We start from the raw sequence: 26744 nt of genomic DNA, 5'->3' as shown, positions 1-26744 counted from the left end.
GGAGATGTCTATTGAATACTTACTATGTGCTAGTCAGATGAATATAAACTGAAAATTTCACATTGTATAGTTAATGAGAAAAGTGAGATAAGCATAAGATACTAGGGGAGCACATGCATGGGGGGAAGGGTGCTGTAACTTTCAAGAATGTTTTTAGGCAAAAGGCTTATCTGCCTTATCTACCTCTGTAGCCCTAACACCTAGTAAAGTGCCTGGTATATACCAGCCACAGAATACGTATCTGTGAATGAATATTTTTTTTAAAAGAAGAAGTGGGGGGAGGGGGAACTAGAGCAGATGACATACAAATCAAATTAAAAGAATGAGTCACAGTAAGCCAAATGAAGAAACACGGAGATAGTTTTCCATTCAGAGGAAATAGCATGATATGATGTAGTATAATGGGAAACATGAGTGCAGTTTGGTGTTCACGCAAAATAAAGTGGGAGACAAGAAAGATAAGAAATGAGACAAAGGTGAATAGGTCATGTATGTCAAGTTGGGAACTTGAACTCTGGGCAGCCTTAGAAGACTTTTAAGTGGGGAATGATTTTTTTTCCCCCAAGTGGACATTTTAGAGAAAAGTACTTTGACTGCTGTGTAGAGGCTAGATGTAAGGGTAGCAAGACTGGAGACAGAGAAATCAGATATGAATCTATTGTACTAGTATAGGCAGAAGATAATGAGATCCTGAACTAGAACATCGCTAGTAAAAGAGAGAGAAGGAAATGGATTCAGGATATATTTTGGAGGGAAAAATCAGTAGGACTAGTGACTGATAGGATCTGTGGGAGAAGAAAGAGGGAGGAGATAAGAATATCTAGGCTTTGGCTTAAATGACAGAAAAGATTCATTCAGTAGTCATTCAGTAAATTCTGATTACCTACCTACTCTACGCCTGACACTGGCATTAGTGCTGGGAATATGACTGTGGACAAAGCACAGTCTTTCCATAAAGGAGCTTGTACCTAACAAAATGAAACTGAATGCAGGTAGTTGTCAAAAATCTGTGTTTTGGTTTTTAAAACTTGATGAGACAAGTATTTAGCCTGTCTGTGTGTGGATACAATGCCACATACTTACCACAGGCAGACAAGCTGAATAGTAATTCAGTTCTTCCTGAACTTGTCCATCTGAATGCCCACTACAGATACACTCTGTATAAAACTGAACTTACCATGTGTCCCCCAAAACCCCTCTCCTCACCCTTCTTAGTGCTCATTGTGAACCCAAGACAAAAACTGTTTGTTCCAGTCATTGAGGGGCCTACTATTCTTTGAAACTGTGCCAACTGACCTGATACGTCAAGGTTTTTATGACCCTTTCCTCTTTGACCGTTCAAATTAGTATATTTTTATATCAGCATCAAAATTTTTACCCTAATTTGTTAGTTGGGCTGTTTGCTCTTAGAGTTTATGTTCTACCCATTGTCTTCATTCTACTTCCACTAGCCTTTCCCACAACGTGGGAGGGGTAAGGGCTCTGTCTTGCGTTTTTGTCCTTTCCCCATCTGTTGGTTCCTTCTCTTCATCCTAAGAACATGTTCAGATCTTCTCATCCTAAAATATATATATATATTTATATATATATATATTCGAGTCAGATAATAGTTTTTGGGAGATCAGCTGGGATGGCAGAGTAGAAAGACCCTGAGCCCACCTCCTCTCACAAGCACACCAAAATCACAACTATTTGCAGAACAGCCGTCTGTGAAAAAGACTAGAACCTACCAGAAGAGATCTCCAATTAAAGATGTAAAGAAGGAACTATGAGATGGGTAGGAGGGGCAGACTTGTGATATAGTCAAGTCCTGTAGTCCCAGATGGGCAACTCACATACTGGAGAATAATTATATTGCAGAGTTTCTCCTACAAGAATAAGAGTTCTGAGCCCCATGTTAAGCTCCCCCCACACACGTGCAATGGAATACTACTCAGCCAATAAAAAGAATGACATTTTGCCATTTGCAGCAACATGGATGGCCTTGGAGGGTATTATACTAAGTGGAATAAGACAGAGAAAGACAAATACTATATGATATAACTTATATGTGGAATCTAAAAAATACAACAAACTAGTGAATATAACAAAAAAGAACCAGATTCACAGATATAGAGAACAAACTAGTGGTTATACCAGTGGGGAGAGGGAAGGGAGGGCCAAGTTAGAGGTAGGGAATTAAGAGGTACAAACTACTATGTACAAAATAAGCTACAAGAATATATTATACAGCACAAGGAATATAGGCAATATTTTATAATAACTATAAATAGAATATAACCTTTAAAAGTTGTGAACCACTGTATTGTACACCTGTAACATAATATTGTACATCAGCTATACTTCAATAAAAAAAAGTTTGGGATAGAAAAAATAGTTTTTATAAAATACTATGCTATGCCATCTCTTTTCACTTTCACAGCCACCTTTGTGGGTCAATATAAAGTCACTTTCTGTGGTGATACAATGATGCTTGCCCAGAGTCATACAGAAAATGGCAACATATTCAACACCAGGTCTTTTGATTATAAGTTCAAGTTTCTTTGTTGTGTGTGTGTGGGTTTTTTTTTGTCATAATACCATAACTGTCTCTTAATTCTCGTCCTACTGAATCTGTTTACATTTCTTGTCTCCACTGAGATTTCCTCAGACCTTACTTCTCAGATTCTTTCTCTTAATTGCCTTTCTAATCTTTGACAGTTATCTTTCCATCTCTTTTACTGTTTCTCTTTCTTCACCAGTTGAAATATATATTCTGTAAACTTTTATCCTTATCACTGTTCATCCTTCATTTTTTAACTGAGTCATCTTATTCATTTCTATAACCTCAGCTACTCTTTATCTGTTGATTATTTCCAAATCTAAATCTTCTGAGCCTCTTTCTTGAGCTCCTAAAAAGATATTTTTTTTCCAGTTGCCGACTAGATGTTTTTACCTGTATGTCCTACAGCTTCCTCAAGTGTATTCTATTGAGAACTGGCCTCAATATTCTTCCTCACCACACCTGACCTTCCCTACCACTGAGTCACCCAAACTAGAAATTTTGGTTTCATATGCCTCTTTCATTTATTTCATCCTCAAATCTAATTGGTCAGCAATTCCTATCAGTTCTACTGAACTATATTTTAAGTCTGTTCCCGTCATTGAATTCCCACTGCTCAAGTCTTCTCACTTGAAACATTGAAATAAGTATCCCTTCTCATGGCTTCAGGTCTAATCTGCCACGTGCTACCAAAACACCCCAAGCACACACGCGTTCACATAAACACACACACGCACACACCCCGCCATCAGAGTTGTTCCCTTGAACAGTCCCCTACCTAAAAACCTTTAGTGATTTCCCTGTTGCTGTCAGAGTAAAGTCCAAATACCTTAGTATGCCAATTTAAGGACTGCTACAGTCTAGTTTCATGAAAACTTTCTGGCCTTATAGACAGTCCACATTCCTCTTCCATACAGAGAGCTGATGATTCAGTTTGTTTTTTGGAATTCTTTATTGATTTTTTAAATACCCAGTTTCTTGCTTGTGTTTTTTCTCTACTTAGAGTACAACTCCCTCCCCACCAATCTTTCATTACACACATTCCACAACAATGGTATCTTTTTTAAAGATATGGGTTAAATATTAGCACTTGAGTGAGGTCTTGCACAGTCTTTTAAAGTAACTAATCACTCTCTCCTTTATTCTCCAATAGTCTTTGCTTATAGTTTTATTGTAGCTCTTAACACACTGAAAAAGACATGTTTGCAGCTACATATATTTTCCTTTAAAGTGAGAATTTCTTGAAAGCTGGAGCCATGTTTTCTCTCCGTATCCCCCTGGTTCTTTGACATAGTAAGTAGTTGGTGAAAGAAATATCAGCTTCAATTATAAGCTTGTCTTACGTATGTATGAGTTCTAAATTTTTGCCTCAAGAAGTTTGGTTATCATCTTTTCTAAGAAGTTTGAACTGATTCCTCCCACTCCCAGTAATTTAGGTGCTCTCCTCTGAACTTACCTGTCATAACACGTATTGTTAGGTATTATAATTATCTATCTATGTATATGTATTATATTGTATTCCTTGAGAGAACATACACTATAGATCTTTCACCCAAGTCCAGACAATATAGCATTTAGTAGGGTTTATGAATGTATGCTAAATGATAAAGGGAATCAATGAATGCAATAAACAGCCAAAGAGAATCACTAATTTTTTTACTTTTTTAAAAAATTCTGCATAAATAGCTTCTCTGGATTCAAAGAATTTTAGAGCAACCATGACTGAACCAAGAGATTATCTATTCTCATCAGTAAACATTAATGAAAAAAGATTGTTTATCTCATTTTTTAGAAAAAGCTTTTGCTAACCTGTTAGATGGCTGATAAGAAAATGTGAAGAGATTGGAAGTTCCTTATACATAATTAAGTAGCTCATTTTTGCAGATACTTCAATAATTCATATTCGAAATATACTTTTTTCAACAAAATTGGCTTTTTAGATACCTCGTTTTGAAGATGTTGTTGTAGGATTTTGCTTTCTGGGATCTTAAGAGAGTTGGGAATTTTACACTTGGTGAAGACAAAATAATGTGTTACATAGGCAAAAATTAAAATCACTATCCTAATATGAGGTAAAGTCCTATTATGGAAAGGGGCTGTTATTTGACTGAAAACTGGATTAGGAAAAAAAGGATAGATGTGGTAAAGGTAGTGAGAAAAAAAAGATATGTAGAACAGTTCCTTTCCTTTTCATCCCTGTGTCCTCCAGACCTGCTTCTTAATCTGATGCCTCTTTAAAGGGAGGGTGAGTGCTAGGCAAGACTAAGTGAAGGCTGAGATGATAGACAGCTTAGCTGACAGAATTTGTGAGAAAGTTTGTCATATTGGACCTTTGTTTCTTCCCACTTGCCTATGAACCTGGCTAAGTACCCTAAAGGAATGTGTAGTATACCTTTTAGATCCTGAGCGTTTACTCATTTAAGACTGAGCCTCAAAATTCAAGGGAAGTTCACGCTTCAGATATTTGCTTGTCTGAAACAGATGCAATCCAAGAACAGTTATAGTCCTAGTAAAGGTGTTATTTTGAAGAGGAGGCTCCTTCACTGTTTTGAAATGAGAAAGTGTTTTGAACTTTATACTGTTGAATTGCTGAAATTAAGTGGAGACCTTGGCTCAACAAAGCAAAACACTAAAGTAGCATTAGAATTGCAAGTAGAACCAAGGCTTCAGTAGTGGTACAGTCAGAATAGCAGATAAATGGTTAGGGCAAGGAGCTTTCATTTTTACTCATCCGGTAAGTATATGTACATTACCTTCTCTATTGAAACCATTGGGAAAACTGTCTTTAAAATAAGAGGGAAAATGTTACATTTCTGGGCATTAATGCTTGGTTATGCCCAAGGAGGAAATGCTAAGCCTGTTGAGTCATATGGAGTAAATATCTTGGCTTCCTTATTTGGAGCTCTGAGACTCACTAGATTAGCAGTTTTAAAAATTGTTCCATAGTGTCCTGAGAGCCTTCAGAGGTACCCCCGCTATCAGAGGGGTGTGAAGAAGAAAAGGCTGAGGCCAGGAGCATTAGGCTCCTCGTTGCCCTCTCCCTGCATCAACCAGAGTGTCCTTACGCTTATCTATTGTATGCACTGTAATTTTACATAATATTTTGCTTGGGGCTAGGGGAGGGAGGTAACTCTATGAAAAGGAATTTGAAAACCATTAATGAGAGATCTTTAAAATGCCTTCCAGCTTTAAAGTCTATGATTTTATGACTGACTGAATTCTAACATCCCCTGTAGCCAAGTTTCATGAGTCTCTAATTTTAAGTTTCTTTTAATGCATTTTCATAATTTAGGTACACAGCAACATATTTTAAAAGATGGAAGCTTCATTTATTAAGTGGTCTTTGTAGACTTTATTTATTAAACATAGTACAGATAGGCATTTAGCCAGATACCTTGCTGGGACCCCCTTCTTATCCATGACATGAATATTTGTCAGTATTCACAACTCAGTTTGAACGTTTGAAACCTCAGTATTTTTGAAATCCCATTGTAACTTAGAGATCAGGAGCGAGTTCATGTTTTGAAACTGATGTTTTTTATTGTAGTGTCTTATATCTCAGTTGACGTTTCTGAAAACAAAATAAACAGAGCATGTTTATTAGTACCCAGCATGTAGTAAATTATCAGTAAATGTTTACTGAATTAAAACATTATTACATCTCATATTTAATGGCCTTCAGTTTACAAAGAGCTTTCATGTATAATGTATTTCATGTTATCTTCCAATAACACCATGGGGATAGTGTACCATATTTCACTAATGAGAAATTTGAGAACCACTGCAATAAGGAAGTGGCAAATTTTAAAATGCTACCATTACTTCTGCCCAAAAGTGTAGATTACCATGAGCTTTTTGAAAGACTCGTATAGCTTATTTATCTCTGACCTCTTAGATTGTACCCATTTCTTCATTTATTGAGCGAATATTTATTGAACATTTAATTGTATACTGTAGGCTGGGGATAAAACATAAAAATCCCAGTCTTCGTTGAGTTTGTAAGCATCCTTCATTTTCCCTCAGCCTCCAACATTTAATCTAGGGGTATCACAGCAAGATTAGAAATATATGTAAGCATTAAAATGAGAAATATTAAGCTTCATTCTAGCAAATAGCTTCTTATTTAATAAAACTTTTATAAGGCTAATATCCTATTGTGATTACATAACTTATATTTTGGAATTTGATTTCCTAAAGTCAGTATGAAACTAATCATAGGACTTTCCTTAAATAGCAAAGCACCGATGTTCATATGGTTAGTGATAGTGATGGAGATGACTTTGAAGATGCTTCCGAATTTGGGGTGGATGATGGAGAAGTATTCGGCATGGCGTCATCTGCCCTGAGAAAATCTCCAATGAGTGAGTATCAATAGCTCTTTGGGTCCAGCATTGTAATTCTCTCCTAGTGCAGAAACTTATGAGGAACAGTGAACTTAAAAATCTCTTACTGACTTTCAGGTTTGGAGATCTAAAATATAGCAAGTAGACATCATTCATAGGAACTAGAGCCTCTTACGTTTCGATCTTAAGCCCAACCATTCCCAGTACTTTAGTAAAATTCATTAAAAACTCAAGGGAATGTAACTTTTGTTTCGCATGTGTAATTATGAGTTTGTGTCTTTACTTTAAACCTAGAGATTGATGAACAAAATAGCCGTACTTCTTGTGACTGTACTTTTTGCCACACATCTTACTGGAGATATCAGTTTTATCAGTAGTTATATTACTTTTCCATTCATGATACCCATCTTTGGAAGGAAAAAAGTAAACTAAATGTGCCATCTCCCTCACTTGCATCTGGCAAGATGCATATTGTAGGATCCTAAGTGGTGCTATATCCAAAATGACTGTTAAACTAAGTCCATAAATGACTCATTCACTGTGAAATTAGGGAACGTTTATGGGCAGAAATAGATGTGATATTTACGTAAAATTGACTATTTTCCTGATTAATAAGGTCTTTAGAATAATTTGAGAACCTTTTTACGTAATTTAATCACAGATTTCATTCCAAGAAAACCTTGAAATCCTAATTAATGACCGGCACATATTTTCAACACCTAGCAGGACTGTATCAGTTTGTTTTCAAAAATTTATGAGCTTGAAATTTTTTTGAGGTTCTTTTTTAAGGTTTGATGAAATCTTTTAATGTATGTCGAGTTAAAATGTCTCCTCAGATATATCACAGAAACTAAAATTTAATTTTATTTCCTCTTTATTGATAAAATATATTTCTTATATGTGGGATTAGATGTTATGTGGTTTGTTTTTTGTGTCTATTTGTTTTGGTTTTTTGTTTTTGTTTTTTCTTTTGTTTGTTTTTTAGTGCCAGAAAACGCAGAAAATGAAGGAGATGCCTTATTACAATTTACAGCAGAGTTTTCTTCAAGGTAGGGTTAGGTCATTAACTATATAATATTGTTGTTCTTTTAATGCTACTGTGATTTTTCTGAAGCAACTTTAATCATAGATTGTTTTAAATTTTTCCTTAAAGTATTCAAAGGATACATTTATCAATATATGTAGTCCTGATAGTGAATACAGAGCTTTCAAATCAGATAACTAGTAAATTATTTATGACTCTTGAGATGTATTTATCTTATCTCTGTATCTTTATAGAAGCATAATAAATGGATTACTAATTTAATATCTTGACTGTATTTCCAAAAGGACTATGTTATTGGATACTAATTTTTTTACTATATCCTTGGACAAACAAAATCTTTAAAAAATAATATTGAATAAAAAGGTAATTAAAATTTTTAGATGTAAATGAATTTTTTCTTTTATTTTTTATTTTGGAATCATTTAACATTTCTTCTTTTAATAGTCTAATATAAAATTTTCTGTGCTTTGAGATTCTCCTTAAGTGTTTAAAAAGATTTGAATATTTTAACCTAAATTTTCTTGTAAACGATATTTCTCTTTAGTTCTATTTTTTGATGTACTGTAATTTGGAAACTTAGCAAGGAACCATTTTTTCCCTCTGTGTTGGACTTCCGGAATAAATGAACTAAAATGGAAAATTAAGGCTGTTGTAACTAGGAAAATCTTAGGGAAGTGGGTAACCAGGAATTGCTACTTATAAATGGCATGGTTTCATAGCACCTATTAAGTCCATTTGCTAGAAGTACTTAAAATTCCAGTGTTCTGATATATCGGTATAGACCAAGAAGAGTTCAGAAAACTCATGAAGCCCATTCCTAAGCCTTTAAAGAAATGTTTTAATGTTTTGTCTGTACTTAAGAGACATTAGCCCCAACATTTACTTAAAAGTCATTGGTTAGACTTGTGAAACTTGAAGTAAATTTGAAATGTATTTTAATTAATAGACGCAATTTTTTCCTATAGATATGGTGACTGCCATCCTGTATTTTTTATTGGCTCATTAGAAGCAGCTTTTCAAGAGGCCTTCTATGTGAAAGCCCGAGATGTAAGTGCAATCTTACCTTTTCTGGTTAAAAAGTGCATCCCATAGGTTTGCCACCAGGCATGAGGCAGTGCTCAATGTTTTCTGTTTTTTCAGGTTGAAGATTTGATTTTGTTTCTGGTTCAACTACCAACCTAATCATCACCAAGATGCCCATTTCAGAGGGGCAGTAGTATGACAGGGCACTTCTGGCTCTTGCAGAAGTCCTTGTCAAGCTCTGAAACAGGGCTTTTTTCTTTAGAAGGAAAAAGGGGCAGACATGCTTAGAATCGACCAGGCCGCATGTTTGTGTTCTTTTCAGTTATGTGATTGACAGTTTCTTGCTAAAGGATTTGTCCTTCAGTCTTTTCCCCAAATGATTTTTCCATCTAATAGTATATATCTTATAACTGTAATATTTTTTCCTAAAAGTCATTTTAGACAACAAAAAGATTTCTCCTTAAACCCAGAAATGGGCTTTGTGATCTTGAAATCAACTAGATGCAAGTATGTAACAAGAAATCAAGTTACATTTTGAGCAAGAAGATTCTATGCAGTTGTTCTATTTATGTGTTGACACTGCAGTCCATACCTCAGTTATCTGGCTCCTGCCTATCTGTACAGCTTCAGCTCTTCCCATTTCCTGCCTTACACTTAATAAATCTAGTAACAGTGTGCCATTGGTATTTCCCCATAATCTTACTCTTTTTTTCATGCAGCCCTGCTGTCAGGAATACCTTTCATCCTGCTCTTTACCTGGTGGACTCCTGCTCTTCCACACCCACCCATTTAGTACTTTGCAATGATACACGTTGCTTTTAATTATCCATTCTCTCTCTTTATATGTCTTCTCAAGAGATTTGACTTTCTTTTTGGCAGTGACTGTGTACCTTACATCCCTACACATAGTAAATACTCTATATGTTTAATGAATGAAGAAAAAGAGAGAGAGGAAGGAAGGAATAATGTGTAGATGGAGTTAAAGTTATTGGAATTAAAGAGGGCAAGGAATTTTGAGAATAGAGTGCAAGGGTGCCTCTGAAATTTCTAGTTTCTACTTATGTTAAACTCTGACCTAAAGAAAAATTCATTTTAAACAACTTTAAAAAATTGAATTCCAAGACAATAACTAGTCATCAAGCTTATTAGATTTATCACTGACAGTTCAGTGAAGTAAGTAGATTAAGAAACATAAACTGTTCTTTACCCTAAGAATAGTGGAATAGCCCATTGTAAAGGCTGTTTTAAACATCTGTTTTTTAACTATTAAATCTATGTTCAGTGGATTTTTTTTTTTGAAGAAATATATGTTTATGGTAACACAGGTTTATAGTTTCCATAAATACAGGTTTATGGAAGACACTGAAAAGCAAAAAGAATATATTCTAACACAGATTAACTTTATGGTATATGTTCTTTCCATATTTTTAGTATATATTTCATTGAGCACACATGCATATTTAATATAAAATTGGCCATGTTATAATCCTGTTAAAACAGCTTATTTCACCTTTTTAATATTATATAATCATTTCCTTAATTATATTTTATAATACTTTAACTTTTATTAAAACAATTTTTAGTACAGAAAAATTAAAAGAGTAGTACAATAAACACTCAAATCCCCTATACCTAGATTTAATAATTACTAAAATTTTGCCATATTTGCTTCTTTTATATACAGGGCATCTCAAGTTTTTAATGGAGCTTTAAGCCTTATAACTTCAAAAGTTTAACTACTACACACTTACAAAAGAGCAGCATTTAAAATTTAATTATTTACATTATGCTTATTAGATTTATGATTTTGATTAATCAATTTTTATGATAAATTTTTGTTTCAGTCCCTCTGATTGAAAATGGCAAACAGAAAATAAATTTAAATTTATTATTCAAGATTCACAAAAACAAACAAATATAAAAGAAATATAAAGTTGTAAATGATTTTTTTTGTTTTAGTAATTAAACTTTTGAAATTATTAAAACTTAAACTGCATAAAGCATTTAGGATACCCTTATATATTCATTATTTTTTGCTAAGCCATTTCAAAGTGAATCCCAGACATTTTATCCCTAAAAACTTCATATGCACTTTCCAAAAATAATGGTATTCCTCTACAGAATCACAATACCATTGTCACATGTAGCATAATTAACAATAATTTCCTAATGTCATCCAGTATCCAGTGCATATTCATATTTCACCAGTTAACTCTTTTTTTGGAAACCATGATCCACTCAAGGATCACAAATTACATTTGGTTGTTAGATTTCTTAAACTCTTTTAAGCAGACCTCCTTACCCACTCCTTTTTATGATATTTGCTGTGTGAAGAAATCATGCTGAAAGACTTATAGATTGTTCCAAATTCTGGATTTCTGTGATCGTTTCCTTGTGATATTATTTAACTTGTTCCTCTATCTCTATTTCCTAAGAAATGGATATTAAGTCTAAGAGCTTTGTTAGATTCAGGTCAGTTTGTTTTTTCTTTTTTGCAAGAATGCTTTGTAAGTAATGCTGAATACTTCATTATAACAGGATTTTTAATGGTTATAGAGTCTCTCATTGTATAGCAATATTATTATATTTAAATAATCACTTATTGTTGAACATAAATATGTTTGAAAGAGTAATTATAGCTTTAAAATAATCTATTTTTCAATTCATTCCTGGATAAGAATGAATTTGGGATTCATCTGTCTCTGCTTTCCAGCAAGATTTCTAAGCAGTGAAGTAACCAGAAAATGTGAGGGCCTTTTATAGCCTAAATATGGTTCCCAAATAGGCATACACATTGTTTAAATTCCGTTTAAAAAGCTACTATGAACACTATAACTTTGTGATGATATGTTATTTTAATATACTATATGTAATAGATGAAAGAACTTCTTACTGAGTGTCTTTGTACAGTAAATTGGCATTTGGATTTATTTAGACTGATGATTCCCAGAGGAGCATAAACTCTTTCTTATTAACTTCTGGGTATTTCTAATGAAACAATTGATTTTTGCTTTTGATCAGTGTGTTGGGATTTTAACTGGAACTCACAGGTCCATGTAATTAAGTGTTATGTTTCATATTAGGTTGATACCAAAACCCACTGACCTCTCTGGACTCCTGAACTGTCTTTTATCTTTTTCCCCTTGTCCAGCACTTTTTCCCTTTCCTCATTTCTCTTTTCCAAATTAAAGATCAATGACAGTTTATGTATTATTTATTACATTGCTGTAAACTTAAGTAAAATTTGGGATTGCCATATATATTATTACTAATAAGAAAAAATATCAAATTGTATACTTTAAATATATGCAGTTTATTGTATGTCAATTATATCTCAATAAAAGTCCTTAAAAATAAAATAAAATAAATAAAACAAAATAAAGGAAAGTGTAACCCTACTAAGGAAAACAAATGGACATTTAAGCAAATCTCTCTGTAAAATATAATTCCACTTTTTATTCTGTTAAAAAAATAAGTAAAGAAACTTAAGTAAAATTTATCCACATAGTGGGTAAATTATTCAAAATTAAATCTAATCAGGGACACATTACAGTCATCAACCAAATTGTACACGTCTCCTTTTAAAATTAAAGAGGGTTGTATAGAAAGTATAGAAATAGTACTGCTACTTTAGATTTATATGGTGCTCTATGGTTCATGAAACTTTTTCCTATGCATATCTTATTTGACCCCCACAACAAACCAGTGAGATAGGAATATATAATATCAATATTCCCATTGTAGAGATGAGGAAGCTCAGAAAAGCTACATGACTTACCAAAGGCAAATCAAGGGTAAGTAGTAGAGGCCAGATAAGAGTGCAGGTGTTCCAACACATATAAGTAAGTTTTTATACTATACCACCTTACTTCTAGAAGCTTTTCAGTGCTAACTGCTATACTACAGGATTCAGTTATCAAACTTCATCTCTTCTTTTCAGACTACACATTTGAGAGTTGAAACAAATCGTTCTCAATATTTTTTTTAAACTTCTGAATGAATCGTTTTTAAAAAACAGTTTGCTGATGTTCAGATATTTTAAGGCAAGTATGACCGATACTGTGGCATTGTTACTAAATTTCTTTCATCTTAAACATCACATGTTTAATTTAAACTGTGGGAGGCACGTTAATTTTACCAGGGCAACAGATGAGCCTTGAGCACCAGCATTCTTCACTTGAACTGAGAAATTGAGTTCCAAGAGTAAATAAAAACAAGATTGAAGGTTTAAATCCTCTGCTAGGCTTTTTGAACTTATATACTCATTAAATGTTTATTGGAGTGGTGGGATTACAAAGGATTTGGGGAGCTTCATCAACTGGTATATAGTTAATCACTAAGTAAAACACTACATTTGATAAAGTGTTTCTCACGATGCCACATTCAATCCATCTTAATGAAAACTGCTTCAAACTGATTTCATTTGAGAGCACTTGGTGAGAGTACTTATAGTTCTTTCTGCCTTTTTTCATGAGGAATTTACAATACTGTTCAAAGCAGAGCTCCAACTTCAGTGAAACAGGTATTCCAAGTTCTTGTGTTTAAGTATATTGCAGCAAAGTTTTGACTTCTGACAATGGGTTGATCAGTTTTATGATCTCCTCTCTTGCCCTTAACTATTAGGGATATTCACTCAGTTGAAATCCATAAATATTTGTCATATGCCTATTAAAGGACCTAGGATGTAGAGGTTTCTTGCCCTTGATATGTTCACAGCCTAGTAGGGAAGATAAGACAATATAAATAGATCCATATAGTACAAAATCCTATAGAAGCAAAGAGGAGAGGTGCTTCATGTGCCTTAGAAGTTCAGGGAGATTTCTTGAGGAGAAATGAATCTTACAAGACCTGAATCTTACAAGATAAGTGAAACTTAGGCAAATAACAGAATTCTAAATAGAAGGAAGGTGAAAAGTAAAGGCCAGAAGATTACAATTGAGGGAATTAAAACCCAAAAATTTAGACAGCAAAAAAATGCAAGACAGAGAGTTGGATTGCATGGTATGATGAGTCTAGGAACATCAACAGGAGAATAGGGAGGCTATAATGCTCTGGCATTACCTGGCATTTAAAAAATATTTGTTGAATGAAGCTTATATTTTATCTCTAGATAAGTAAGAGCCACTGCTTAGCTTCCTTAATTATGGTTGCAGAAGAGTACCACTTGCCACATCATGATTCCCTGGGACTTTCTTAAGGAAGGTTCTTTTTATCCTTAGAGCACCGCCCCGTGCCCCCCACCTCTCAGTTCTACTGTCCCTGAGTTCTCTTCACAACAAAAAGTACCCTAGAGAATGATTACACATTTGTAGTAACTAAAAATCAACAGCAATAAAAATCCCAGTGCTGGGGTTTATGGCCCATGGGAAGGATTGTTCCTTTCCCAACAGCCCTTTGGAAGACTGGGCTTTGATGTCAGTAATCCTGTTACACCTCCTTAGATCTGCACTTTAGACCCAGTGCTGTTTCCAAATATTACACATAAATTTAGGAAACCATTGCTTCAATTCTTGATTTCCCACTTAGTAACTGGGTTCCCAAACAAGTAATGAGCCTGTTTCTAATCTAGGAGGAAAAAAAAAGATGATAATACATATCTACTTTCTGTGGTTGTTTTGAGTATTAAATGGGATCTATTCATAAATGCACCAGCATCATGGCTAAGTTGCTTTTAAACAGTTTTGGATAAATTTGAGAAATGTTTGTAAAATGACAAATCTGATATCCCTATGCAATTCATGAACTAGCTCTAAGAACAATTCCGCAAAGGAATTTCGAGAACTCATTTGAGCATGTATAACACTAAAATGAATGCTTTGCTTTAACAGTACTTGTTCGTTATCAAGTTTTATTATATTCATTTTTAAAAATCAGCCCATTTTAAAGTAGTGCTGTTTCTACTTCCTCGAGTTAAAAGAAACCTAAATACTATCACTAGTCAATGTTTTTTAAGCAAAATAAGTTCTATCCAGATTTGAAGCCACAACTGCAGTTGATGAGTTTCTAGCACTCCATCATCCAGAAAAATCAAGCAAACCAACCTATTTGTGCTTTGGAAAATATGCCCAGTCTGTTCATCTTGTCTTTGTTTTCTTTTCAATTTAAATTCCTTAAAGGCAGACAGTGTCTTTAGAGTAATTTTTTATGACAGCTAGGACAGCATTCTGCACACGTGTGAGATAAGAACTATGATGCTAATATAATTTTTTGAAATATGTATTCATTATACAAATGAAATGTTTGTTGAAAAGAAGAGAATACAGATGCAAGTAGAAAATGAGTTACCTCATAATCTCAAACCTGAAAATAACCACTATTAAGTGTTTTTACTTTTAAAACAAGTGATTTTTTTAAAGGTCTCCTAAAATGTATATCAGTAAAAAAGTTGTTATGTTTTATATAAGTGCAGCTATACCAAATATGCTCTTCTTTAACTAGATATTACCAGCAAACAGTATAATGTTAACACCAGATTTAGCATTTGCCTCTTAATTCTCCGAGTTATCAGAACTACCTAATTAAAATTGTAAAAACCTTTAGTGTTATAATAAAATTATTTTTTAAATTAGTTAAAAATTAAGTTAAAGATATGCTGCTTGTGTAAAACATTTTTCTCAACTTACTGCTCTTCACCACTTTTTTGAGAACCATATAACCATATTCGAAAAGCAACATAGGTAAAATTTATTAAAATATGAAAATCAAGGCTGACTTTTATTCATGGACTTTATTCATATTTGTATCATTTTTCTCAAAGAGCCCTCCCTGTCCCTAGAAAGTATTTGTTACTCATATTACCTATTTTTAAAGGATAAAAAGCTAAATTGGATCTCTAATTATTTCATATGTAAATTCAAGAAGTTTGTTCCATATCTAATCTTAAACATTTTCACTTAAAAATAAAAAGTGTGGTAGAAAGAGAAATAATCGTAATTCTTAAATTTGAATTCTGAGTCCCCATTCACTTGCTGTGTGCTGTTAAAACTTGGTTACTCAATCTCTCTGAGCATCAATTTAAAAATTTGTGTTGTAGTACATGCCTCACGAGGTTAACAAAAAATTAATATAAGTAAAACATCTTCAAAATGTGTGTGAAACATCTTTAAGATTATTTGCTTATAGTAGATGGACATTGAATAAATCAGGCAGATTTGGATTTGAAACTGGACCCTGATACTGACTAGCTATATAAGCCTTCATTTTATTAACTCTGAAATGAAGATTAAAATGTCTTGGCAATTAACCCACCTTGGAATAATGAAACCTTACGTTAACAGTAACCAAGTTATTCAGATGCATGTTAAAGAGGATGAATGGGCCTGCATAGTTGGCACGTGTGAAGGAGCAGTAGGAAATCGGGCTAAAATAGAGAAGTAGACAGGGATTTCATCATGGAAATCCCTGAATGCCAGCTAAAGACTTTTATTATTGTTAGGTAGTGGTTAGCTTTGGAAAGTTCTGAAGAAGAGGGTGACACCATCAGAGGAATAAGTAATGTGGTGGCAGTTTGTAGGATGGATGGGAAGGGAGAGATTGGTGGCAGAGACTGAGCAACTGTATGCATTTGTATATGTGTAATTGTGGAGTGTCAGGCAATGATTAGAAAATCATGGTATGATAATAGCACAGTGTAGTTTACAAATTTTTGGCTTCTACATTTCACAGCCTGTTAGCTTTTGTATACCTTTTTATACATGTGTATCTTCTAGTATCCTGTTTCTCCCACATTCTTCATGGAGTGCCTAACAAAATAGAGAATAATACTGCTTTTGTCATAGACCTACACTAATGTGTTCTGACCTTTCTTTCCTCTGTGAAGCATTTCAATACAGTCTGGTTTTATATTTGCCTTGTCATTTACAGTCTTTTATAAATAACTATGTTAAGAAAATCAAAGTATTTTTGATGTTAAGTAGTGCCTAGTATCGTTATTAGATATAATGGAAGCTTAATTTTTCTAGCATATACATTTATGAAGAACTCTAAAAATCAATAAAAAGAAGATAGCAACCCAGTATGGGCAAGCAATATATGTAAATATTTCACAGAAAATGAAAGTAAAACAGTTTGCTGTAACAGCCAATCACTTGAGCTTCCAATTTCCATATTCATAAAAACTTTAGAAGCATGTTTATCTTCCTCAATTTTATGACCTGAGTATTATAGTTTGAACAATGAAAACTGATAAAGCTCTTACCCAATGAACATTTGTCAACTTATTTTATGAGGAGTTTGATTTTGCTTTAGGCTTTTTGGTTTGTTTGTTTAACCTGTGACTTTCATATGAGAGTTCTCCCTGTGTGAGACTCAAATACATCTGTGTCCTCAAGTGTGCCATTCCAACATCTGCTTCACAAAGTGAAAGGAAAAAGATACCATCCTGGCATGTCCTCATCTTCAGTAGCTGGCTGTTTCCTTTTGGAACTTCTCTAGTTGGTTGCTGTCTGTTGGTCCCTGAACTCAGCTTTGGGAGACAAAAAAGGCAAAGTGTCACAGTTCTTTACAAAATCAATCTTCAATCTGGTTCTTCACTCTTCAAAAATTACTAGCTTGGAGTTCTTTGAACATATTAGGCCATTGTTCGCACAGGGCCTTTCCCAACCTTTTCTCTTGGCTTTTCCTCTATTTCCCTCTTCTTTTCCTCACTATCAGCTAAATTTAAAATTCAGCTCAAATATCACCTTCATAAAGAAGCAGCCAATCTTGTTCATGCCTAGACCCTAGGACCACCTCTGTTAGCAGTCATGGCATCACTTCTATCTAGACAGAGTGTTGGACTTCCAGAGCTATGTGTCACCCAAGGCATAGAAAAGAGAAGTAGCTTTCCCAGGGTTACACAGCTGGGAGGTGGTACAGCAGGAATTTGAATCCAGACAATGTAGCTTCATGCTGCCCCGCCTCTGTTCTTACTGTGTACTTATCTTGAGTCATGGTTGGGTGCTGGGCAGGACCTACGAATATCCATATATAGGAACAAGATTGTGAAAGTGGGTGGTGTATTGTGAAAGATGATCCTAATTAGAACCTGGATTTAAAACAATAAACAAGACAGCTACAGAGGACATTTTGAGGTACTGGGGAAATTTGAATATGGATTCTATATTAGATGGTTGTAACAATATTAAATTGTAAATATTGTAAACTATTAAATGTCTTAGGTGTGATTAAAGAAATTATGGTTATTTAAGGGAATGTCCTTACTTCTTAGGAGACAGACACTAAAGTAGAATGGAGGTATCATGATATATGCAACTTTAAATGTATCAGGGAAAGAAGCACAAAAAGAATGATAGAGCAAATATGCAAAATGTTAATAATAAATAAATCTATGTAAAATATAAAAGTGTTTATTGTTGTATCCGTGTATCAGTTGTTTGTGTTAATAAAAGAACAGTGATGATTCTGATTATTATGGTGGCAGTAATGAGGATAGAAAAGGAGAAAGGAAACTGAAAGGGGAGGAATAAAATCAGGTCCCAGATTATACAAAGGAAATTATTTTTAATCTATTTTAATTCTTTTTTTTTTGGGGGGGGGGGTTACACCAAGTTGAATCATCTGTTTTTATACACATATCCCCGTATTCCCTCCCTTCCTTGACTCCCCCCCCCTCGAGTCCCCCCCACCCTCCCCGCCCCAGTCCTCTAAGGCATCTTCCATCCTCGAGTTGGACTCCCTTTGTTATACAACGACTTCCCACTGACTAGCTATTTTACATTTGGTAGTATATATATGTCTGTGCTACTCTCTTGCTTCGTCTCAGCTTCCCCTTCACCCCCCACCCCCTCCCAAACCTCGAGTTCTCCAGTCCATTCTCTGTATCTGCGTCCTTGTTCTTGTCACTGAGTTCATCAGTACCATTTTTAGATTCCGTATATGTGAGTTAGCATACAATATTTGTCTTTCTCTTTCTGACTTACTTCACTCTGTATGACAGACTGTAGTTCTATCCACCTCATGACATATAGCTCCATCTCATCCCTTTTTATAGCTGAGTAATATTCCATTGTATATATATGCCACATCTTCTTTATCCATTCATTTGTTGATGGGCATTTCGGTTGCTTCCATGTCCTGGCTATTGTAAGTAGTGCTGCAATAAACATTATGGTACAAGTTTCTTTTGGGATTATGGTTTTCTTTGGGTATATGCCCAGTAGTGGGATGACTGGATCATATGGTAGTTCTATTTGTAGTTTTTTAAGGAACCTCCAAAGTGTTTTCCATAGTGGCTGTACCAACTTACATTCCCACCAACAGTGCAGGAGAGTTCCCTTTTCTCCACACCCTCTTCAACATTTGTTGTTTCCAGATTTTGTGATGATGGCCATTCTGATCGGTGTGAGGTGATACCTCATTGTGGCTTTGACTTGCATTTCTCTGATGATTAGTGATGTGGAGCATCTTTTCATGTGTTTGTTGGCCATCTGTATGTCTTCTTTGGAGAAATGTCTATTTAGGTCTTCTGCGCATTTGTGGATTGGGTTATTTGCTTTTTTGGTATTAAGCTTCATGAGCTGCTTGTATATTTTGGAGGTTAATCCTTTGTCCATTGTTTCATAGGCAATTATTTTTTCCCATTCTGAGGGTTGCCTTTTAGTCTTGTTTATGATTTCTTTTGCTGTGCAAAAGCTTTTAAGTTTCATGAGGTCCCATTTGTTTATTCTTGATTTTATTTCCCTGATTCTAGGAGGTGGGTCAAAAAGGATGTTGCTTTGATGTATGTCATAGAGTGTTCTGCCTATGTTTTCCTCTAGGAGTTTTATAGTGTCTGGCCTTACATGTAGGTCTTTAATCCATTTTGAGTTTATTTTTGTGTATGGTGTTAGGAAGTGTTCTAATTTCATTCTTTGACATGTAGCTGTCCAATGTTCCCAGCACCACTTATTGAAGAGGCTGTCTTTTTTCCATTGTATACTCGTGCCTCCTTTGTCAAAGATAAGGTGCGCATATGTGTTTGGGCTTACCTCTGAGTTCTCTATTCTATTCCATTGATCTTCCTTTCTATTTTTGTGTTAGTACCGTACTGTCTTGATCACTATGGCCTTGTAGTACAGTTTGAAGTCAGGAAGCCTGATTCCACCAACTCCATTTTTCCTTCTCAAGATGGCTTTGGCTATTCAGGGTCTTTTGCGTTTCCTTACAGATCATAAGATTTCTTGCTCTAGTTCTGTGGAAAATGCCATTGGTAATTTGATTGGGATTGCATTGAATCTGTAAATTGCTTTGGGTAGTACAGTCGTTTTCATGATGTTGATTCTTCCAATCCAGGAACATGGTATGTCCCTCCATCTGTTTGTGTCGTCTTTGATTTCTTTCATCAATGTCTTAAAGTTTTCTGCATACAGATCTTTTGCCTCCTTAGGCAGGTTTATTCCTAGGTATTTTATTCTTTTTGTTACAATGGTGAATGGGAGAGTTTCCTTACTTTCTCTTTCTGCTCTTCCGTTGTTAGTGTATAGGAATGCAAGAGATTTCTGTGCATTGATTTTGTATCCTGCTACTTGACTAAACTCATCAATTAGTGCTAGCAGTTTTCTGGTAGTCTTTAGGGTTTTCTATATATAATATCATGTCATCTGCAAAGAGTGACAATTTTACTTCTTTTCCAATTTGTATTCCTTTTATTTCTTTTTCTTCTCTGATTGCTGTGGCTAAAACTTCCAAAACTATGTTGAATAATAATGGTGAGAGTGGACACCCTTGTCTTGTTCCTGTTCTTAGAGGGAATTCTTCCAGTTTTTCCCCATTGAGAACGATGTTGGCTTATGGTTTTTCATATATGGCTTTTATTATGTTGAGGTAATTTCGTTCTATGCCCATTTTCTGGAGAGCTTTTATCATAAATGGATGTTGAACTTTGTCAAAAGCTTTTTCTGCATCTATTGAGATGATCATATGGTTTTTATCCTTCAATTTGTTGATATGATGTATCACATTGATTGATTTGCGTATATTGAAGAATCCTTGCATCCCAGGGATAAACCCCACTTGATCATGGTGTATGATTTTTTTAATGTGCTGTTGGAGTCTGTTAGCTAGTATTTTGTTGAGGATTTTTGCATCTATATTCATCAGTGATATTGTTCTGTAGTTTTCTTTTTTTGTGACATCTTTGCCTGGTTTTGGTATCAGGGTGATGGTAGCCTCGTAGAATGAGTTTGGGACTGTTCCACCTTCTGCAATTATTTTAATCCTTATACTGAAAAAGACTATGAAATACCATTTCCAGAAATCATTTGTCATATCAACTTCAAAATCATTGAACCCAGACTATGGATGTTCTGGTACTTAAAAAGAAACTAGACACTTCCTTTTCAGTCTATCAGCAAATATTTTCTGAGTGTCTGCTCTGTGCCTGACTTATTTTGAGACATAGTCAGCTCATTTCTTCCAGCTCTAATGTTCCATGGTTCTGTGATGCTAAGTGTCTAAATACAATAGCTACTGTAGCTCAAGGCCAGGTCACACTGGTTGCTGACAGCTTGGCATTTCCTAAGCATCAACTTAGTACCTTAGCTCCTGGATTTGAATGTGAAGATTAGTGAGGCCCTGAAGGCACAGACACAACTAAGCATCCCAAACACTATTGCCAATAGGAGAAATGAAGGAGCTGTATAATATTTAGTATGTTTTCATGGCTATCATTTCTCTTGAAATAGCTTTCAAATCCTTTATTTTGCATGGATAGTTCCAGAATCTTAATCCTAATACTACATTTTACTCGGCATCTACTGTGGGCCAGTCATTGTAAATAGGTATTTTACCTACTTTATCCACAATCCTTATAAACACCCATCTTGCCCCCACAGTCACACAGCTGGTAAGTGGCAAAACTAGGCTTAGCACAGAGCTTTCTGTTACTTTAATGCTTGGAGACTTTCCTTTAACTGTGTTACCAAAACCTGGATCACAAAGAGGGAGTCTCAGAAGAGTATATCTGGGCTGCTTGCCTTTGTCGACAATGAGACTTACACCCTCTCTGCCAAATTAGAAAGGACAAATAAAATGTAGGTTTTTTAATGCCCCAATCTTATTGCTTCTCATATGATACTGCAGTTAAATCTTTGCTTTCCTCGTACGCCACCCCCTCCCCACCCCCAGCTCTTAGAGAGCAAGGAAACTTTATTTTCTTCATCTTTATATTCTCAATGCCTAACACATAAGCACTCTGCAAATGTTATTGAACTAAATTATTAATGGGCCAAAGGGGAAAATGGTTATAGTAATGGAAAACAAAACATTTTCCTATGCTTTTCCTATGTACTAGATGCCCTTTCTTCACAAAAGCAGTTTTCTGATATGCTGAACCCAGTTCTCACTGTTTTGGCTTGTGTTTAGTTGAGTTTGATAAGTAATCAGAAATCTGAGTCTGGGATTCATTTAGGTGTGTCTATAATTTAATCAGAGATTTATGTAGCCCAAATTTAGTAGCAGTTGCATATTATTAAGTCTTTATATTTTGCTCATTTTTACTGTCATAATAGCAGAAGAAAAATTTTTGTTTGAGAGAAAAGATTATTTTGAGATTACTCAGTTTTTCTTTTGAAAGCTACTATGGGAGTACCCCCAACCTGAAGATCCTTTTCTGATGCTCTTTGAATCATCTCCTTTCTCACAGTTTAGAGCTTAAAGTGAGAATTTTTTTTTTAAAGTGTGTTTTCCTGGCATCTCATGTTTAACAGTGTCAGGGGTTTGTGTCCCTGGAACGAAAACTGTTTCTCCAGTGCCTTTTTTCTCTCAGCTTCCAGTGAAAAGAGGGGCGAGGCGAGCCAGTCGCTTACCACAAAGCAATGCCACCACAAAGGAAAGATTAAGGGTTTAGAGAGAGGTCAATGTGGGTTTTTCTCTAACTAAACACTTTCCTAAAGTTTCCTTGTGGAAAAATAATGAAGTCATCTCAGAGTTTTTAAAGAATTTTTATTTCTTTTTCACCGTCTGCATTCGCTTGTCTTCTCAGCATGGATGTTTAATCTTCCTAGGCTTTGTGAATTGGCCCAAATGAATAAGTGGTGAGCTGTCTCTCTAGGAGCTAGAGGCTTATTCTAAGGGCCTAATCACTGAGTAAACACATCTTTGCCCTCCCTCTCACAACTGCGATATAATAGTCGAGATTCTAGCACAGTAACCTGGATATTGCAGGGACCAATGCTTTGAAATGCAGAATGGTTGATCCTCCAAAACAGACAGTGCCTGATCTTCGCCTGCCTCTTTCTTCTTTTTTAAATTAAATATTGCCAAAGAGATGCTGTTTTATTGCTTGATATTGTGCATTAGTGCCCTGGATTTCCAAGTTTAGTTTCAGTCAACACTGTAGGCTGCACTTATAGGGAACTCTCCATGTTGGGTTTCTTAGTAGCCTCTTCAGCACATGTGTGTTTGGTTTGGAAGAGCATTTAAATTAAATCAGTGAGATAGCAATGTAAATCAGTAATCTCTTTCTCAAAGTCTAAATGTTCCATTGCAGTGTTCTTGAGCGAAATGGGCATTTTAAAGATTTAACCATTGCTATTGTTTGCTTAGAAATATGCTGATTCAAAAGTGGACAGCTCTCTTGTTCCCAGTGTCTCATTAAATGTAGTTGCTGAGATACGATCAAGCAGAATTAGAGGTTGACATCCCTCTGTCTCTTGGGCTAGAGAGCTTCTAAGAGGAGGAGCTCTGAATTCGTTAGTGCTGCCAGGTTCACGTTCCTTTCCCTAAAGCAGCAGATTTCTAGATTCATTTACTAAGAGTGATTTCGCATTGCTGCTACCATTTGGTGTCTTTTTTGCCAGAGGGCTGTGATTGATGTCAGCATTCACATTTCCTTCCTCAAACATGCTGAGACCTATGCTAACTTAGGGATGCAAAGAAGACTGAAAGAGACCCTGTCTTCGCCCTTGAGAGACATTGTCTAGAGAGGAAACTGGTAAACAATTATAATACTAATAGAGGAGATAGAGGCCCAGAAAAGGAAACTCTTAACAACGCTGCCTGAGGAAATCAGGGAAGCCTTCAAAGAGGCATTTGCTTTGAGCCTTAAAGGATGAGTAGGAATTTTCCAGATAAGTATCTCTCCAACAATATATCTGATTACAAACTTCCTAGATACCAGCTACTGTTATCTGCATATATCAACATAGGTGAAAAAACCCTAAATCTTTCTTGCTCAACATTTAATCACTACTGCTTCCTGCTGGGCCTGACACAAAGAATATTTTAACAAATACCTGTTGAATGAATGAAAGAATGAATGGACACTGGAAGCAGCTACTGTTGGAGCTACTTAAACTCAGGAATTTTGTCCTTATTCCCATTGCATGCTGTCTCTAGAGCCCCAGAAGCACTGATGTATGAGTACCTGGTGCCTTAATATTCTACAAGCTCTCCACGCCTTGACTATAATGTAGTTAGGTTCCCTGCTACTTCTGTGGTATCAAAAGAAAGAACACTAGGCTTGGAGTTAGTCAATCTGGGTTCCAATCCCAGGTGTGCTACTTACTAACTAGTTGTAGAATTTAGGATAAGTCGGGTTTCTAAAGCTTAGTTTCCTCATAGACTGATGAAGTTAAGAATACTGTTTTATGGGTTTATTCTGGGGATTAAAGTACCTCTGGCTACCTTCATCTAGTACAAAATTTTCCTTTGAAGAAAATATTTTTATTATTATCATCCTCATCATTAGGATTAGGATTATTATTTGGATTATTTATCAGGATAATTCCAAGCATCAGACTTCCATCAACATGAGTCCTTTTTCTGTAAATGTCCTTCTTTTGTTTAGAATCCCACACAGCAAGTTTTTCTTCCACATCATATTCGTATAGTTTCCTTGAAATTTTCCTTCACCAGAGTTACACAGATTAGATGTGTATATTGTCTTTATCACAGAATTTTATCTTTCCATTTCCTGGTAACTGACTATTCTTAAATTCAGCTCTTCTGCAAGGTAGCACCACAAAGTTAAGGACAATTTAGGTTCTTAAATCATCATTGTTGTGGTTAAAGCTGACATTTACAAATTATGTTGCTCAAATTCAGTTATTTTATTGATTATCCAACTATTACAGAGGGTACTTTTAAGAGAGCAGATGTCATTTCTTGCAAGCAAGTTTTATGAGGCAAAGGGGAAAGGATAATTTTCCATATGAAAAACTACATTGAATATTTTCTGAAACATAAACTTAGAAAGTATTCATGTGAGGTGAACATTTTTCTATCATCCTTTCAAATGGCAATTAGATGTACATGCTCTTAAGTAAGGGCTTTGACATGAGAACACATTAAGGGCTTTGAAATTACCTGTGGATCTAAAACAAGTTTATTTCAGACCCTTTTCTTTCAAGTAGAAGAGACTATTCAGTGTTCAGATTAAAAACATAAAAATATGTAAGAGAGATTTTGGCATCAAATCTTAATCAGTGTTTTTTTCTCTTTATAGTTGAATAGTTCAAAATTAATTTTCTCTTTACATATAAAGTATGTATTAATTACGAAGAATGGTCATTGCAATTCTACTTCAATTTGTGCTTGAGATAAGCTTGCACATGTTAACAGGAATCTGACAGCAGTCTGTAAAACAGCATACAAGCATCCTAGCCTTTTCAGAGTGTAAAGGAAGCAAAATGTATTCACCTTAGTAGATGCTTTAGGAGTTCCAGGTGTCAGGTACTTTTTTAGGGAATAGCATTTAATTTTTATCATTGTTGTTTATATTGACTGATTGTGCCTTTCCAAAATTCGAGAATTCTTACATTAGTGCATATTTTAATTCATCAGTCTTTTCTCCTCTTTTCAGAGAAAGCTTCTTGCTATCTACCTCCACCATGATGAAAGTGTATTAACCAACGTGTTCTGCTCACAAATGCTTTGTGCTGAATCTATTGTCTCTTATCTGAGTCAAAATTTTATAACCTGGGCTTGGGATCTGACAAAGGACGCCAACAGAGCAAGGTAATACTGTTGTTCACAGGTTATAAGCTGGGCTTTTTTATTGTTAAAAGTCATCGTTGTATTTGGTTTCTTATCATCATGAACATTTTCATCCTCAGCATTAAATTTTCTATTATTACATTTAATTAGATAAAAGCTATTTGTTGTAGTTAACATATGCAGTTATTTACAACTGTGAAAAAATATCTTAACTAATAGAAGATTTCTTAAATTCAAGAATAACCTGAAAACCAAAACCAAAATACATTATTCCTGTCTTTTTGCAATAATATAGTACATTTCTATGCAGTGTATATTCTAACTTTCCAATATGTTGTTGAACATTAAAATCTATTTCTAATAATATTCAGGAAAGATAAGGAAAATATAATATATAATCCTACTAGTAAGTTTATTTTTTAATAATTCCAGTGATGAAAGCAGGGCATTCTGGACCAGTCCAGTGGGGTTGGTAATAGCTTAACTCTAGCATATGCTAATTGATGTAATCGCTTTATTGCACACATTCTTTTGCACACAGCCAGCAATACATCCATATTCTCAATAGGAAGAAAAAAATCCCTTTCCTAGCTGTCAGGATAAATTTGCTTAGTTTGTTAATCATGGTATCTGTAAATGATGAATATTTCTTCATATTTTGCCTATTTGAGTTTGCCATCTGAAATATATTTCATCGTGTTTAATTACACATGTGGCCATAACATCCCGTGATGCTACTTTGGGTATGTTAACACAATCATAATCGCAGGCTGGTGGCTTATGAACAGGGAGATTAAATTAATTCATTTCAAGGCAATCCTATTGTAGTTTCCTAACTTAAACGACTGTAGAACAATTAGAAATCATCTGATTTGTC

The 26744-nt window shown here is 34.9% G+C and overlaps 1 protein-coding gene across 12 annotated transcripts in view; it reads left to right on the top strand.

The window, feature by feature from the left end:
- Positions 1-26744, top strand: part of FAF1 (Fas associated factor 1) — a 463179-nt gene that overhangs the window by 314993 nt on the left and 121442 nt on the right. For all 12 annotated transcript variants that reach the window (XR_009049289.1, XM_057710484.1, XM_057710451.1 and 9 more), the window contains 4 exons: positions 6777-6903; positions 7871-7934; positions 8896-8977; positions 25734-25888. Coding sequence is in view for 11 of the 12 variants with exons in the window: in XM_057710484.1 (XP_057566467.1) it covers positions 6777-6903; positions 7871-7934; positions 8896-8977; positions 25734-25888 (428 nt within the window). In the remaining variant the exon portion in view is untranslated. The remainder of the gene's footprint in view (positions 1-6776; positions 6904-7870; positions 7935-8895; positions 8978-25733; positions 25889-26744) is intronic.

Source organism: Hippopotamus amphibius, chromosome 1 (assembly GCF_030028045.1).
Source record: "Hippopotamus amphibius kiboko isolate mHipAmp2 chromosome 1, mHipAmp2.hap2, whole genome shotgun sequence".
Lineage (NCBI taxonomy): Eukaryota > Metazoa > Chordata > Mammalia > Artiodactyla > Hippopotamidae > Hippopotamus > Hippopotamus amphibius.
Note: the sequence above shows the minus strand (reverse complement) of the source record. Positions and strands in the feature narration are given on the sequence as shown.